The sequence below is a fragment of the Neoarius graeffei genome, chromosome 16, assembly GCF_027579695.1.
Source record: "Neoarius graeffei isolate fNeoGra1 chromosome 16, fNeoGra1.pri, whole genome shotgun sequence".
Classification (NCBI taxonomy): domain Eukaryota; kingdom Metazoa; phylum Chordata; class Actinopteri; order Siluriformes; family Ariidae; genus Neoarius; species Neoarius graeffei.
The window spans coordinates 58,617,313-58,632,777 of NC_083584.1; the positions used below are offsets into that span (position 1 = coordinate 58,617,313).

The window sequence follows — 15,465 nt, forward strand, 5'->3', positions numbered from 1 at the left end:
GCGGTAGTCTCACAACCCGAATAGTAAACAATAAACATGGAGGACATGGAGTCGTTAGTGTTGCTGGTCTTGGTGCTGTGGCTTGTTGTCACCGACAACGCCAACAGATACTGGCAAGAGCGTACAGATGAGGCGAGGCGCATAAGGCTTCAGAAATTCTCGTAATTCGTAATTATTCTTCTTCCGGGTTTGCGGTGTTTACAGATCCCAGCGTGCTCGCGGGGCGTGCGTGGGCATGTGAGGACACTCCTCCTCACCAATCAGTGCACAGGGGAGTGTCTGCTCACGCCCCCAGCCTCACTCGGCTCGCTTCAGCCCCACTCCAAAACGGTGCGAGTTTTAGGGGCTAAGCAGGGCTGAAGCGAGCCGAGTCGTGCTGTTTTTTGGTAGTCGAAACGCGAGCCGTGTCGGGCTGAAGCGAGCTGAAGTGAGCTGAAAAAGGGTAGTGGAAAAGGGCCATTAGAGTCACCAGTTAACCTAACCTGCATGTCTTTGGACTGTGGGGGAAACCGGAGCACCCGGAGGAAACCCACACGGACACAGGGAGAACATGCAAACTCCACACAGAAAGGCCCTCGCCGGCCACGGGGCTCGAACCCGGACCTTCTTGCTGTGAGGCGACAGCGCTAACCACTACACCACTCCACTGCATAGTCCTCTATCTAGTAATTCCCTATGTAGGGAGTAGGAAGTAGTGAACGAGTCAGACACAAGGAGGGATTGAGAACGGAATGCGACTGGACGTATGTAAATTAGACGTGTTTACGTCCTCTATGATGTCATCACGCAACCACTGAACTTTGATTGACGTTTCAGAGAGCCAACCGCGAGCTTCTCTTGGCAACGCTGACATCCTGAAGCAGAGTCTCTGTGTGACGTCAGAGCCCCAAACAACCAACTCTCAGGTGTCAGAAGAAGGATGAAAACCAACAAACTCGCCCTGTAATCACTCAACACATCATCAACGCAAGGAGTTTGATCGAGGACGGAGTTTTCCTTGGTGTCGTTTGTTCCTGTTCAGCGCTCTGAGACGGCAGGTTGGAGCTTCCATATATGGGCATGCCATCAGCTCGCCTTTCCTATTGGCTGCTGGCGCTGTGCAGCTGCCTGTCAACAAGATGGCCTTCTTCACTTCCAGCTCGGAGACAACACAACTCTGTCTGTTTTAGTCCGACATTTTGGTTTTAAATTAAAACTCGGCCAGTGTAATAAGTGAAAGCGCGATCAGGAGACTGTGTGGATGTGAAGAGCGCAGTGAGAGAAGGAAGGAAGGAAGGAAAGAAGGAAGGCCGGCTCGCTGGCTGGCTGGTTTCACTGGAGCTCCTGCTAGCAGCTACAGGCTAATGTTAGTGTTCAGTGACAACTCTGGCCTTTTTTTTTTTAAATAATGGCTGGTTTTAGAAACCTTTTTACTCGACGTTAGTGTTTTGTTTTTTGCTCGTTATTTGTGGCAGAGCTGCTGGTCGGAGCCCAAATCCGTAGTTTGAAAGGTAAGAAGCTGTAAGTGCGTCGCAGAGTGTATTTATATAACATTAGCGAGCAGGAAGTCTGAGGGAACCGAGAGCTCTGAGATGCTAACAGGCTAAAACTGCTCCAGCTGGACGCCACACGAACGCGGTGAGGAAAGCACTTCAACACATTTTAGTTTATTTCTTCCGAAATGTTAAAAGTATACCGCTAAATCAGTTTATTCATCTTTTAACTAGCAAAACAACGTCGAGTCGTTAGCTCGCTTTGGGCCCAAGTGTCTTGTTTATCCTTCGGTTTGGAAAACAGATTATTATTAGTGCTGAAACACTTAACTCATACGTATATACTCGATATTACTATATATTATTTCTATTTAAAGAAATAAAGCCTGAGCAGTAATATTTCGAAATGCTTTTACTTTTCTTCCCTGACTGGATGATGCTAACTTTGCTAAGCTAAAACAAAATTCTATCACTTGGTAGCAGTCAGTGCTTTAACTTGAGATTGGTTGAGATTTTATTTTATTTTTTATTCCAGGAGTATCTATCTAAAATATCCTCGTGTGTGTGTGGTGTTTTTTTTTTTTTTGTATTAACTATATCAAGGGTTGTTTTACAATCAGGGTACGCAAGCTAAGAATCACATTTAACACTTATTATCTTCAATATCAAAAGGCTTGACTAAATAAACTTGGTTGTTTATTGTAGCCCTGTGATAGCTCTATTTACCATGCAAAAAAAATGTGGTGATAACGTTATTTTTGGTGAATGTATGGCAATATGTCATATTTAGCAAAATTACTCGTGTCATTTAGAAAAAGTGCTTTTTTTGACCACAGGTAGCTCCAAAAGGGATGCACTTACATCATTCTTTATACCATAAAACACATGTTTGGTTCCAGATCATTGGAAGCATAGTTAAGCTTTAATGTTGAATGCCAGTAAGTCTTCAGATTATCTTGATCACATTAGTATGTAATTGTGTCAAAAAAATGTTCTCTCCGAGACAGCTAATTTTTCAATATAAAATAACATATGAGTGATTCCACGCTTATGGGTACTGAAATGGGGACATGAACTTATTCACCTAAAACCATTTCTTTTTTTTACCATCAGGTCACAAAACATGTAATCTTTAATGAATGATATGTTAAAAGATAACTTTAATTTTCTGAGATGTAATAAAAACATATTTATATGCCAAAGTCAAGCCTATGAGTTCCAAAATGATGTCTGTTCCATTACTTCTGTTACGATTGTCCATCTCGCGTCTGTTACAGATTAATTACAATCTAGCTATATACCATGTTAATCTTATTGAAAGAATGTGTACGTTTATTCTACTACACATGTTTATTAATTATATTTGCTAAAACATCACCTTCCTATGTTTCAAAAAGTAATTCTACATTGTTAAAATTGAGAATATATATGTCCACAACACTTCTGTTACGTTCTGACTTTGGCATATAAATATGTTTTTATTACATCTCAGAAAATTAAAGTTATCTTTTAACATATCATTCATTAAAGATTACATGTTTTGTGACCTGATGGTAAAAAAAGAAATGGTTTTAGGTGAATAAGTTCATGTCCCCATTTCAGTACCCATAAGCGTGGAATTGCTCATATCTAAAATGATTTTCATCCTAAAATGTGGTCAAGATATTGGGACATAAATATTAGACAACTAACACGAAGCTTACAGCCTTATATTTAAAAGCACTATGGAAGTCGTGGATTCTGAATTGTCAAAAAAAAAAAAGTCGTCTCCGAGAATCACTTCATTTGTTTCTCCCAGCCCTGCTTAAAGCTACACTTAATCTTCTTTATCTTATAGCAGATTACACAAAACTACCATACACACACGTCAAAAAATTACCTGAAATCTGTTCTTTTAACTTGTCCTTCACTTAAAAACTGGTACAAGAACCAGTTTGAATCAATTTGAATTTTGGACCCCTGTGACACAAACTTTGTACCCTGATTGTAAAACAACCCTTCATTTAAAATGTCCTTGTCTGCTTGAAGCACGTTGCTAACATCGGCTGTTTATCACTGAAGTGAAATCTGAGTTGTAGCTGCGGTGTGTTCACATTTAATCTCATCTACAGGTCACTTTAATCAGTAAGGCTGTAAATCTTCAGCCATTTCAGCAATAAGTTAACCTTATCTAGTTCCTAGATGAGGTGGTGGGGGGGGGGACAAAACAAAACCATAAAACGTTGTGGTTCTAGTGTGGAATATTTGTCCATTTCGAGTTACTCTGTGGTGTCTGATGGTCCAGAGGTGGAGAAACAGCAGCGCCTGGGTCTTGTATGTTTTTAGTTATTATAGGTGTACACCTGATGGACTGGTCATTTGAGTTCTTGTTGGAGAAATGCACGAATTTTCCACATCTACACTAATCTGGTGTAACTGTGGCATTTGGTTAAAATTTTATGTTCATGAAATTGGAAAATTGCGTATGGAAAGGTGTGGGGTTTTTTTTTTTCTCTTTCCTCTTCCTATGAAAGTAGTCTTTGTACCTATTTGGATTGGTTTATCAGGTGGACATCTGTAATGTTTTGTTCCACATCTCCTCCTCACTGATAAGTCTCTCATCTCATCAGCAATGAAGTGCCCACATGAGGAGAGTTCACAGGAAGCTGTATTTTGGGACAAGCCAAAGTTCCAGCAATAAAAAAATGAGTAATTACAAGGGATAATTTCCGTTTTTTCCTGAGTAAAAATTTACCTTTTTATATTATGCCAAATCTGTTTTTTTTTTTTTTTAATTAATTGAGGGGGTTGGGGTATGTTTCTTCATGCTGTTCAGACTTTAACTCCAATGATGTTTACATGTTATTTGTAAGTGGCCATCTTTAATCTTGTTGAATGTGATGTAAAATTCGTGTTATCTACATTGTTATTGGTCAAAACATCGATGGCTATTATAGTCTCGACAGTCAAAAGTTTTTACAAAGACACCCACATCCGTTTTCTTTTATCAAAACTTGTACATGTTCGTGAGCTGCATATCAGAAATACGTTCCTCTAATCGGCTTTTTTTTTTCCCTCAAGCCGAATACTATTGACAAGCGAGATGAAGCGAAGGTACATGAAATTGATGCTGGTATAAAAAAAAGTTTAGCAAAGCAAGAGAGGAGTGTGAGAGAGAGCAATGTTAGACCATGTAAAAACACAGGAGGAGCTGGCTAATGAAAGAAAAAAAAAAAGGACTGATGAGCTTTTGGCTTTGGCCAAGAGGCCTAAATGATCAAATTTGTTTCAAAAATAATGGGAACTGTAAATAACTTGACTGAAAGAAGTGTAAATAGACGTTTTCCTTTTGAAGAAAACATGCAAGTGATGTGGACAGTAAGATAGACAGTCCCCATAAAATATGCATTTTCTTGATTCAATACATTGAATATATGATAATTTGAATTATAGCTGACAGTGTTAACTGTATAACTTGAAAGTTTAGACATTGTGCAGAAATCGTATACAAGTAATGTGGACACTAGGAAAAGGTCAGTCTCCGTAAGATATGAATGGTCTTATTTAATTGAATATATGAATCTGAATTATTAACGGAACTGTAAATAACTGAATTTTAGTGGGCATTTTTTTTTAGAAAAACAAGTGATGTTGACTGAGTAATAACCAGTCCGTATAAAATGTAGATATTTTGAATTCATTGCCAGGGTTTTTTCTAGAAAAATTTAGTATGAGGGCGCTCACCATGGCGAGGGAGCGAAGCGGGGGGGGGAGATGGTGCCGGTTGTCTCCCCCCCCCACCGCGCAAAGCCTTTGAAAAATGCTCCAATGGGACATTCTGAGGCTATCTGAGAGGGAAATTGTAACAAATTGTCTGTCAACATTGAAAAAGAAAGAAGTAATCATCTTCTGCCCCAGACAGTCTTTGGCTTTCTTCCGCTTCGTGCCGCGGGATGACCTCTTTAAATGCCCAAGTGTCAACAAAAACAACTCGCGAACTACTTCTGTCAAAAGCTCCGGCGCCGGTGGGTGAAAGGTCATTCAGTCTCGAGAAATCTCGCTCTACAAGTCAGCTGACCTTGTATGTAACCCATGTCAAATCTCGCGAGAGCAGCCGCGACAAGTAAACAACTAAACAACATGGCGCCTCAGTCTGGAAAACGCCAATTCGGATTGTTTTTGCACCGTCTGGCGGTGTATCTACTATGATTGGAATATTTTTGGAGCAATTATAATGTATTTGATGATCAGACACATTGTCACGTAGTGTTGCTGGGATGTTTTCAGGTAGTCGGTAAGGGGGCGCACACCGAGAGTAAGAGGGCGCAGCGCCCCTGTTCCCATGTTTAGACGAAAGCCTGATTGCAATACACATTCATTTTGATATGTATTGTTCTATATAAGTGTTTATTTCAATAAGTATTAAAAATGGGCATCAGGTGTTTTAATTAACTACAGCTCAGATTGCAGGAAATGGTGTGTAAGGTCTCATTTTGAAAAAAATTTCCTGGGGGGTGTCCCCCCCCATTACTTTGGGCACCTTCAGCGCCCTCAGGACATTTTGCAGATTTTCTGCTTTTTTTCATCAGGACCCACTCTCATCCCTGAATTATGAAGTACAGGGTGTTTTTTAAAAAAAATTTTATATTTCACAATCTAATAACATTAGCAATTCTCGTTCAACTGACCTCAAATTTTAATAGCGTGTGTGGAAACAGGTCAAAATTTGATGTTTAATGTTTTTTGTCTATCTTTTTAGGTATAGAAATGTCATTCACTGGAAAAGAAAAGCTGCTTTTTTTGGGGCATGTGTGTTTTTAAGAGTATGCTCGAACAAGACACTGCAGCATATACATTTGAGAGACTTCTCTTTTAAAAAAAAAAAAGCACTGTTACCAAAGACATGCTGCAGTGTGTTTGGCAGGAGCTCGACTAACGACTTGACGTATGCCGTGTCTCAGACGGCACACATTGAAAATTTGTGAAATCGCTCATGGAACCCACATACCTTTTGAATGAGATTCAAATTTTGAGGAATAAATCTTATTTATTGCTCAACATTAAGTCTGTTCAGTTTCATTTGCCTAGACTATATAGTTTCTGGGATCTTTACAGTTGTGGTCAGAAGTTTACATATAGTGACGTGAATGTCATGGCAGTATTTGGGCTTTCAGTAATTTTTTTTTTTTTTGAACTGTTCTTTTTCTGTGGCAGAATGATTGTACAGTATACATCTTTAATCACAAACGCTAGAATTTGGTGCACAAGCTTTAGTTTTCTTTGGGTTTTCTGAAATCAATACAGGGTCAAAAATATATACAACACACCTAATTTCTGGGTAAAATGTCTCCTTGCAAGATTCACCTTGACCAAACATTTTTGTTTCCCATGAACAAGCTTCTGGCAGAATTCTGGTTGGATATTTCACGGACCTTCATGGTAGAATTGGTAGAGTTCAATTGAATTTCTTTTTCTTGACATGGACTCGACTTATAAGCACGGTCCATATGTTTTCAATTGGGTTGAAGTCAGGACTTGTTTTAAGCTTCATGTTAGCCTGCTTTATCCTCCACAACCAGCTCTGATGCGTGTTTGGGTTCATTGTCCTGTTGTAACTCCCGAGTTGTGTGCAAGTTTCTGGTGGTTTATGCTGAAGAATTCTGAGGTAGTCCTCCATTATTCCATCCACTTCGTGCAATGAACCAGTTCTACTGGCAGTAAAACAGCCCCAACATGATGATCCTACCACCACCACCAGCTGGTACAGTCTCCCTCTGTACGTGGTGGTCATTGTGGCCAGATTACTCCATCTTTCTCATCTGACCATACTGCTTTCCTCCAGAAGGCTTTTTCTTTGTCCGTGTGATCAGCTTCAAACTTTAAGCTTGAAGGTGTCAGTTTTGGAGCAGGGATTATTTCTTGGATAGCAGCCTCTTAGTCCATGGTGATCTGAACTGTAGACAGTGATCCATCAGCTTCCAGTTCATGGCAGGGCTGTGTCATGGTGGTTCCCAGGTTGTTCCTGACCATCCAAACCAATTTCCTTTCAGCTGAGGGTGACAGTTTGGGTTTTCTTGAAGCAAAGTGGCTTGGCAAAGTGACTACACCTCACAGTAACTTGCATACAATTGTTTGAACTGATCTTGGAATTTGCAGTTGTTTAGAAATGGCTCCAAGAGACATTTCGGAGTTGTGTACATCTGCGATCCTCTTTCTCAGATCTGCACTGAGCTCCTTGGACTTTCCCATTTTACTGTGTGTTGGTCAATCCAATGAGTGCTGTAAACAAACCCTTTTTATGAAGGCACAGAGAAGCTACCAGCTGTAGTCAATCATGGTCACGAACAGGAAGTTAAGAGACCTCGGCCTTGACAAAATAAGAGACATTTTGGAAGTTTCAGCACCTTTGAATCAATAACCTAAGTGAGCGTATGTAAATTTGACCATGTGTATTCAGAAAACCCAAAAAAATTTAAAACTTGTGCACTAAGTTCTAGTGGATTTTGTTTTTTAATTAAGATGTATGCTGTACTTTCTGCCACACAAAATATATATAAAATATGAAGCTTTTTTTTTGTTTCAGACCTCGGGAAATGTTTAGTACCTCGCCATGAGATGAAATACTGCAAGTAGTAGAGGTTAAACTTTTTTTTTTCCAAATGTGAGGTAGTTCCTGCATAGAAAATGACAAACGTAACACTACGTATCCAGACTAGTTACAGTAGATAATACGGCATGTTATTTTCTCAGAGGAGGCTGGATTAAAATACAGATGTAACCAATTCAGATGGAAATAAAATTGCAGTAGCGCACCCATAAAACAGCAAGTTACCTCGGGACCTCAAATTTAATCCCGTCCATATAGAGCTCACCGGACTCGATAAAATCTTTTGCCCTGTTGAGACACCTGACCGAGCCAGCTCTAAAACAGTTTGACAGTATTAGTAAGTAATAAACCAGCTCTGTTCTAATTTAATGATTATTATCAGGTAGGCTAGTTATATTAAAATTTAATCTCTTCATAAAGTAACACTTTTTTTTTTTCCTTCATTCCTTAGACTGAAACCTTTGATGGAGACCTCAGGCCATGAACAACGAGTGAGTGGTGAAGAACAAAAGAACTGCCCAGCGTAGTGGCAGATATGCTCTTCATGGGCTCATGATGAACCGTGACACCTTTTCTCACATCAGACTGTGGTGCCCGCGTCCCTTCGGCACCTACTCGCAGAACAAGCCTTACAGTCATGGCACGATCGGCGGAGGGGCAACATCTGCTCTCTGTAAAGCCGACACTGCTGGCTGTCCATCCAGAGATGATGGTGGAGTTGCTGAGGTGCAGAATGACGATGTGGGCACTGAGAACACCCCACCTGCCCCATCATCCAACCTCCTGGCACCCACACCTCCTGCACCACCCTCCCCTGCTTCACAAATGGAAGATGGCAGGGTCTTGCTTGATACTTGGTATGTCATTAAACCAGGCAACACCAAGGAAAAAATTGCCTTTTTTGTGGCTCACCAGTGTACAGGAGCAGGAACTCCGAGACCTAGTGCCATGAAGGTGAAGGGAAATTGGGGCAATGACTGTACCAAGGCGAAGCGTCGTCGCCGCTGCTCTTCGTACGACCCTTCTACAAGAGCTCAGAATGTGACCTCGGAGCTCCCGTCGGAGCCCAGCTGCTTGGAGGACAGCGTTGGAGTCAATGAGACCGATCTGCTGTCTGTCGCAGAGATGGTGGCCCTTGTTGAGCAGCGCACGGCCATGGCCTTGCAAGGCATGGCAGCTCAAGGACAAATGACCTCAAGCAACCAGCAGCACACAGTCCTCCACAATTCCATTTCAGATCCTCCACCTGTTGTATTCCTCTCGGAATCTTCTTCTCCTGCCCCAGCCTCAAAAAGTGACTTTGAACGGCAGCAGCTGCAGCAAGAATCCAGACGTGTTGCTCAGGCAGTAGCACGCTTTGAGTCTCAGCAGCAAAATCTTGAGAGTACAATACTGCGGCCTCAGATTCATGACTCCGGTAAAGACCGGGATTGTGGCGGTGAGACCGGGGCAAACAGCCAAAGCCACGGTCGAGGGGAAGTTAGGATTGCGTTCCGGGTGTCTAGTCTAGATCCCCGGTCCCAGTCTGAGCCGGAAGGTCGCCCCAGGTGCATGTTTATGAGCTGTGGGACTGGAGCAGGACAGGCAGCCACTAGGGCCAAAGAAAAGATTACGTGCGACCTTTACCAACTGGTCAGTCCTTCATCTCGAGACTCCAGTGCTGTCCTGGCTGGCTCATCAAAATCAGATTCCACAGAAGACATAACAGAGCGGCCTCCCGCCACACCGACAGACCACGCCCCAGACCACTGCTCGGGAGAGAAAAAGGCTGTGGCTCGTGAGCGGGTGACTGGCTTCCATGTTGAAGTTGTAGTCACAGGAGCCGTGGACCAGTGCGTCTTCTATGGTAAGGACAGTACAGAGAATGTCCAAGAAGAGACTGTTTGCATAGCTATGCCCAGTGGGGCAAATCGAGCTGATGGTTTAGAAGAACCTCCACCTGGGCAGCTTTTCTTTCTCCAAAGCCCATCTGCTGAAGATGAAAGTGGTTCTGGGATCTCGAGCGGAATGTGCTCTTTGGATCGTGCAAATAACAGCGGCTCGGTCGGGAGTGCGGTGGAGAGGCCAGCCAGCCCGATCGCCAGCGTGGACGACTGCGCTGATAAATCTCTCTGCCGCCTTTACCGTCACGTCTCCCATGACTTCCTGGAGATCCGATTCCAGATCCAGCGGCTTCTGGAGCCACGGCAGTACATGCTCATGCTTCCTGACCACATTATGGTGAATATCTTCAGCTACTTGCCCACCCGCTCTCTAGCAGCCTTGAAGTGCACCTGCCACGACTTTAAGGCCCTGATTGAGACCTATGGCGTGCGTGCCACAGACTCTCGCTGGAACCAGGATCCACTGTATCGCGACGACCCCTGCAAGCAGTGCAAGCGGCAGTATGAGCGGGGGGACGTCTCGCTTTGCCGCTGGCACCCTAAACCTTACCACCACGACCTGCCTTACGGACGCTCGTACTGGATGTGTTGTCGGCGCACGGACAAGGACACGCCAGGCTGTAGAGTTGGACTGCATGATAACAACTGGGTCCAGCCATGTGACATGGTTCAGGCCCGTGCCAAAAGAGAAGATGGGAGGTAAAGACAGGAGCAGTGTGATTCTGGGTTCCTTTCTTATTCTCACTTTGCCTAAACCTCATGACAGTAATATTTATGGTTGAGCCTGCCTCCCTTACACCCCCCCCCCAGAGCTTGTTAACCTTGCTATCATGTCAGTATCAGTTCTTAGCAGTGCAGCATCCTTCAATCTTGCGGCCATAACCTGCTGAGTGACGTTCACGTGTGAATACCAGCGCTGAGTAAATGAGGTTCATGTCTGCTGCATGGGACTAAATCTCTACATGTATTTTGTAAATTGGTTAGAAATTATTTCTGGCTTGGCAGTGTTTTTCTAAACCCAGCACTGAAGCCGATCCCAACCTTGCCAAACCTGCAGGCTAGGCGTCGACTTGTCTTGCTAAAGTTATTAAATGTATTGAGGTTGGATCTCATGTTTTCTTTACTGACCCCGGGGCAAAAATGATGTCACTTTACAAATACCTGATGTCACTTTGTAATCAACAGTTCTGCTGCTTGGGTTTTTTTTTTCCCCTCTTTTTTTTTTTTTTTTTTTTTTGCAAAAATAAGATCAATGTCAAGACATATTTCTTGTTCAGCCCTGTTCCTCTAGCTGGGTCACAACTCGCCTGTCTTTTGCTTTCTGTTGGTGAAGAGAGGGGGGGGAAAAAAATCAGGTTTTCAGCCTTAAGTCCATTCCGTCTTCTCAATCCATCTACAATCTTTTCAAACAGAATCAACTGTTGATGCTGATGCCCTTTGGTTTGGGAGACGATCATAGGTTTTGCAGTCAGCTAATGCTAACGGGATTTTGCCTCAAAAGTAAATAAAAGTTATTTAAAACTGGTGCTTGTGTGTTGCCCTTTTTCCCCCCCAAAAAAAACGTAATGTTTTCAGAAATCCTTTTATTAATTCTAAGAAGGTAATAGATTACTGTAGACTGGGCTTTTGTGCAGTGTGAAATATTACTTTATGGTTTGGGATTTTTTTTTTTTTTAATTGTCATAAATAATCTGACAGAACTTCAGTCTGACTTTAGCCTTGGAGCAGAGTTAATTCATACAGATCAAAGCAAATGTCCAAGTCTTAAAGATTACTAGGTGCTAAATCCAGTTCTGAGTTCATACTTGCATAATGGTTTTCATAGAACAGATAAAGGGATGTGTAACGAGTTCCTGTTATGCATAGAAAGCCCAAAAGTAGACAGCCACTGCCATCATGATCAGCGCATTCGCGTTAACCAAGTGCTTCCAGACTGGGTCTTCGGTTATATCTGGCAGGTCTTTTGACGCTTCTCTGACTTGTTCTTCGGTCGGTTCAGGAGCCTGAGAGCCACCGAAGCCACAGAACCAGGCGATTAAACGGGGAAGTCCGGAGTTACTCCGGTTTCCAGCTACGGAAAGAAACAATAGAAGTTTGGATGTTTAGTACAGTGGTTTATTGACTAATGGGTAATTTTGCCACAGTGTGGTTGAATACTCAAGTTCTGATTTGGTCAAAGTTTTGATTAATTTTCTAGAACAGCATGGCTCAGGCAACAGTTCTGGTTACAGGGTTTATAATAGTAATAATGCGCTTGTTCTAATCTTATTTCTACAGAAGTGCTCGTAACAGGGACGTACGATGGACACCTTTTTGAAAGGACCCTGTCACATCATACAAGATGTGAATCAAATTTTTTTCTTCCTTAACTTGGGAAAGGAATGACTGTTTACACCAGTTATAAGTGATAACAGGAACTAATGTACAAATTAAAAAAAAAAAATTATATACTGTATATGACGTACTCTAATGAAAAATGAGCAAGTTGCTGTGGTATAAGAGGAATAAAAGAGTCAGGGACTTGTTGAAAAACAGCATGCTTTTTTAAAAACTTTATGTAACTACATGTTTATTATTGGATGTCTTACTGTTGTCCTTGTCACACGCGGCTTTTTTTTCCGCCGCTTCTCTGCGAGCGTTCCTTCCTCGTTCCTCTTCCTCCCAGTCCAGATCGAGCCTTTCTTCCTTTGAGAATCGCAAGCTAAAGACAAGGCGGTGAAGCTTGACGGAGAGAATTGTCAATTAAAAGTGAGTACAAGTGTGAAGAGAGAAAAACAAATGAATAATCATCCAGTGCTGAGGATCTGCTTACGTGTTTGTCGTCTATAGGTGGCGTGCAGCAGCTCACGAGGAGCACGAGGATGCCGGTACAGATGAAAAGCAGCACCGCAAAATACAGGTAATGAACCCCACAAATCAGTGAAGGGCATGTGGAAGGAACGAGACAGGTACCTGAGCCAAAGTAGAACTCGGGACCCATGCGGCATAAACCCATCACCAGGCCGCCCATTAGTCCCCAGAAAGCCCCCTGGCAGAGGGAAGAAAGGACGTCAAGATCATTATAATGATGGGCTCCTGGTGCTCAAACCATTTTAACATGCCCTTTTTCCATTTTAAGCAAAATAAATAATGTGGAGTTGAGCACTCCATGATATTCCAGGTAGAATGACTGACTAAATATGTTTCTCTAATGCGTTAAATTAATATAACTACAGATTTGCAAGAAACTGACAGAGATCACCTTTTAAGTGTGTGTTTGCTTCTGGACCAAGTGTATTCTGATAGGCACCCCCGCCCCCCACACGCTCTCTAGCTGACTTCTCCATGACTTAAGTGCATCATGAAAATAGTACTGGCACCCAGGTTTTGTTAACTTCCTTAAATGTAAAACATTATTTATTCTTTCCAGCTCATAACGAAATTTTCTGTCTAGCCATAACCTAAAAAAGTATGTGAACTTGGTGAATTTGTTTTCCATTTTAGTTTTAGATTTCTTCATTTCTAGGAATGGGTTTTTTTTTTGGCTGCCGTTTTTCATAACTGGTCACAACGTTGACGAACCAATTAAATGTTTTCTAGAGCAGGGGTTCTCAACCTTTTCTACTTTAAGGCCCACCTAGTCATACTTGTAACGAGTCGGGCCCATTAAAGAAGATCCCCAACTATTTTGGCTCAGCTGTTCTATTAGAATCTAACAATCTATTGTAAAGTGTATTAATGGGATGCAACATCACTCCCTGTTACAGACAAGGGCCTAGGAATTAAAAAAGTGCAATAAAAACAGTTTTTTTAACTGCAGGTATTATTTAAAACTGTATAGATGACCGAGCAAGGCTGTGTCCGAAATCACTCATATTAACTACTCACTATATAGGGAATTCTATATAGAGGACTATATAGTGAGCTCATTGATAAAATGAAAGGGGGGGAAAAAAAAAAACTTTTGGATACTACTCCACCGCACTGTTATTTACATCAGGGCTTCTCAACCTTTTCTGCTTCAAAGCCCACTTATTCATACTTGTAACTAGAGCTGTGGTCAAAAAAATCGATCCACGATTCGATATCGATTCACGCGAAAACAACACGATATCGATCCAACAGCATGTGAATCGATTTCTTCCAGGTGCCTATAACACTATTTTCTCGAACGCACAAGGGACTATTTTCTCCAACGCGCAAGGAGCACTATAAAAGCGGGTGCCGGTAAAATGAAACTTATAAAGAAAACAAGAAGATGGACGAAGCTGCCCGGTTAAAAACACCGCCGGGGATGAAGTCGGATGTGTGGAAACACTTCGGCTTCAAACGGTATGAGGACAGAGACAAACTGGACAAAACGAATGCAGTTTGCAAGTTGTGCCAAATAGAAGTAAAATATCTGGGCAATACCACCAATCTAAAGAAACCATTTATCCAGGCACCACCGCGAGACAGCTAGTGCTAAACCTGACGCGAAGCAGGCGGCACTTGAAAATGCATTTGGTGTGAAATTTCCCCCACAGTCTAAGCGTGCTATGAGCCTTACAGAGGGAGTCGGGATCTTTATTTGTAAAGACCTCCACCCCTACAGCGTAGTCGAAAATGCTGGGTTTAGGCTACTAGTAAAGAGGTTAGAGCCACGCTACGTCTTGCCCAGCCGAAAACATCTAAGCGAGACAGTAATTTCTTGACTGATGAGCTTTTTTTTTGTGTGTGTGTTCAGAAACCCAGACCTGGGTATGTTATTTAACTAGAAGAGGGCCACCAAATGTCATAGTTTGTTACACTCTGAGACTTATCAGTCAAACATAATTTCTTGACTGATGAGCTATTTTTTTTGTGGTCAGAAACCCAGACCTGGGTATGTTATTTAACTAAAAGAGGGCCACCAAATGTCATAATTTTGATTTAGACTTCACATAAAACCTGGATATGTTTCATTCCAAAATAAATAAGCTTTCTTTCAAACTTGAACTCTTGTCTCTCTGTGTATCCCTCTTACACATACACAGATACAAGCACAAACAGACATGGAGCTGTTTGTCAATAGGGTCAGTTTTTATTTAAAAGTTTTAAAGTGACAATACAGCAATATGTACATGAATGGATATCGAATCGATATCGGATCGAATCGTGGATCGAATCGTGGATCGAATCGGATCGTGACCTAATGAATCGAAATCGAATCGATCCAGGAAATCCGGATCGATTCCCAGCCCTACTTGTAACGAGTCGGGGCCCATTTAAAAAAAGACCCAATTATTTTGGCTCATCTATTAGAATCTAATAATCTATTGTAAAGTGTATTAATGGGATGCAACATCACTCCCTGTTAGAGGTGGGAGCCCAGGAATTAAATAAATTACAATAAAAACAAACGCTTTGTAGGTATTGTATTTAAAACTGTATGGATGTGCCAGAAGCTAAACATAAACCCATGCAGGGCATTCTCAGTCAAAAGGATTTAATGATCCAAAAGTGGAGTCTGGTCCATTAACACAAGGACTTATTGCCATGTTTGTGTTCAGCAAACAAGCAAGTT

General features: G+C 42.0%; 2 protein-coding genes across 5 annotated transcripts in view; one reads left to right on the plus strand and one right to left on the minus strand.

Annotated features, from left to right (window-relative positions):
- Nucleotides 1-883: 883 nt before the first annotated feature.
- On the plus strand, nt 884-11,465 carry fbxo46 (F-box protein 46). Of its 3 annotated transcripts, none has more exons than XM_060943253.1 (2): nt 884-1,617; nt 8,510-11,465. In XM_060943253.1, exon 2 carries the CDS (start codon nt 8,611-8,613, stop codon nt 10,642-10,644), a length of 2,034 nt encoding a protein of 677 aa, XP_060799236.1. In that variant the 5' UTR covers nt 884-1,617; nt 8,510-8,610; the 3' UTR covers nt 10,645-11,465. The 3 variants fall into 3 exon arrangements, with proteins under 3 accessions (XP_060799236.1, XP_060799237.1, XP_060799238.1); XM_060943254.1 differs by having other exon boundaries at nt 884-1,490; XM_060943255.1 differs by having other exon boundaries at nt 884-1,345.
- A 75-nt stretch (nt 11,466-11,540) lies between these two features.
- slc5a2 (solute carrier family 5 member 2) overlaps nt 11,541-15,465 on the minus strand; it is a 29,773-nt gene continuing 25,848 nt past the window's right edge. For both annotated transcript variants that reach the window (XM_060943257.1, XM_060943256.1), the window contains exons 13-15: nt 12,754-12,969; nt 12,530-12,662; nt 11,541-12,012 (exon numbers count right to left, since the gene is read on the minus strand). In XM_060943257.1, the coding sequence (XP_060799240.1) occupies nt 11,798-12,012; nt 12,530-12,662; nt 12,754-12,969 (564 nt within the window). In that variant the 3' untranslated portion in view covers nt 11,541-11,797. The remainder of the gene's footprint in view (nt 12,013-12,529; nt 12,663-12,753; nt 12,970-15,465) is intronic.

Bases quoted from the DNA above. Each gene is read 5' to 3' on its own strand.
- fbxo46 (XM_060943253.1), top strand. From the start codon at position 8,611: ATGATGAACCGTGACACCTTTTCTCACATCAGACTGTGGTGCCCGCGT.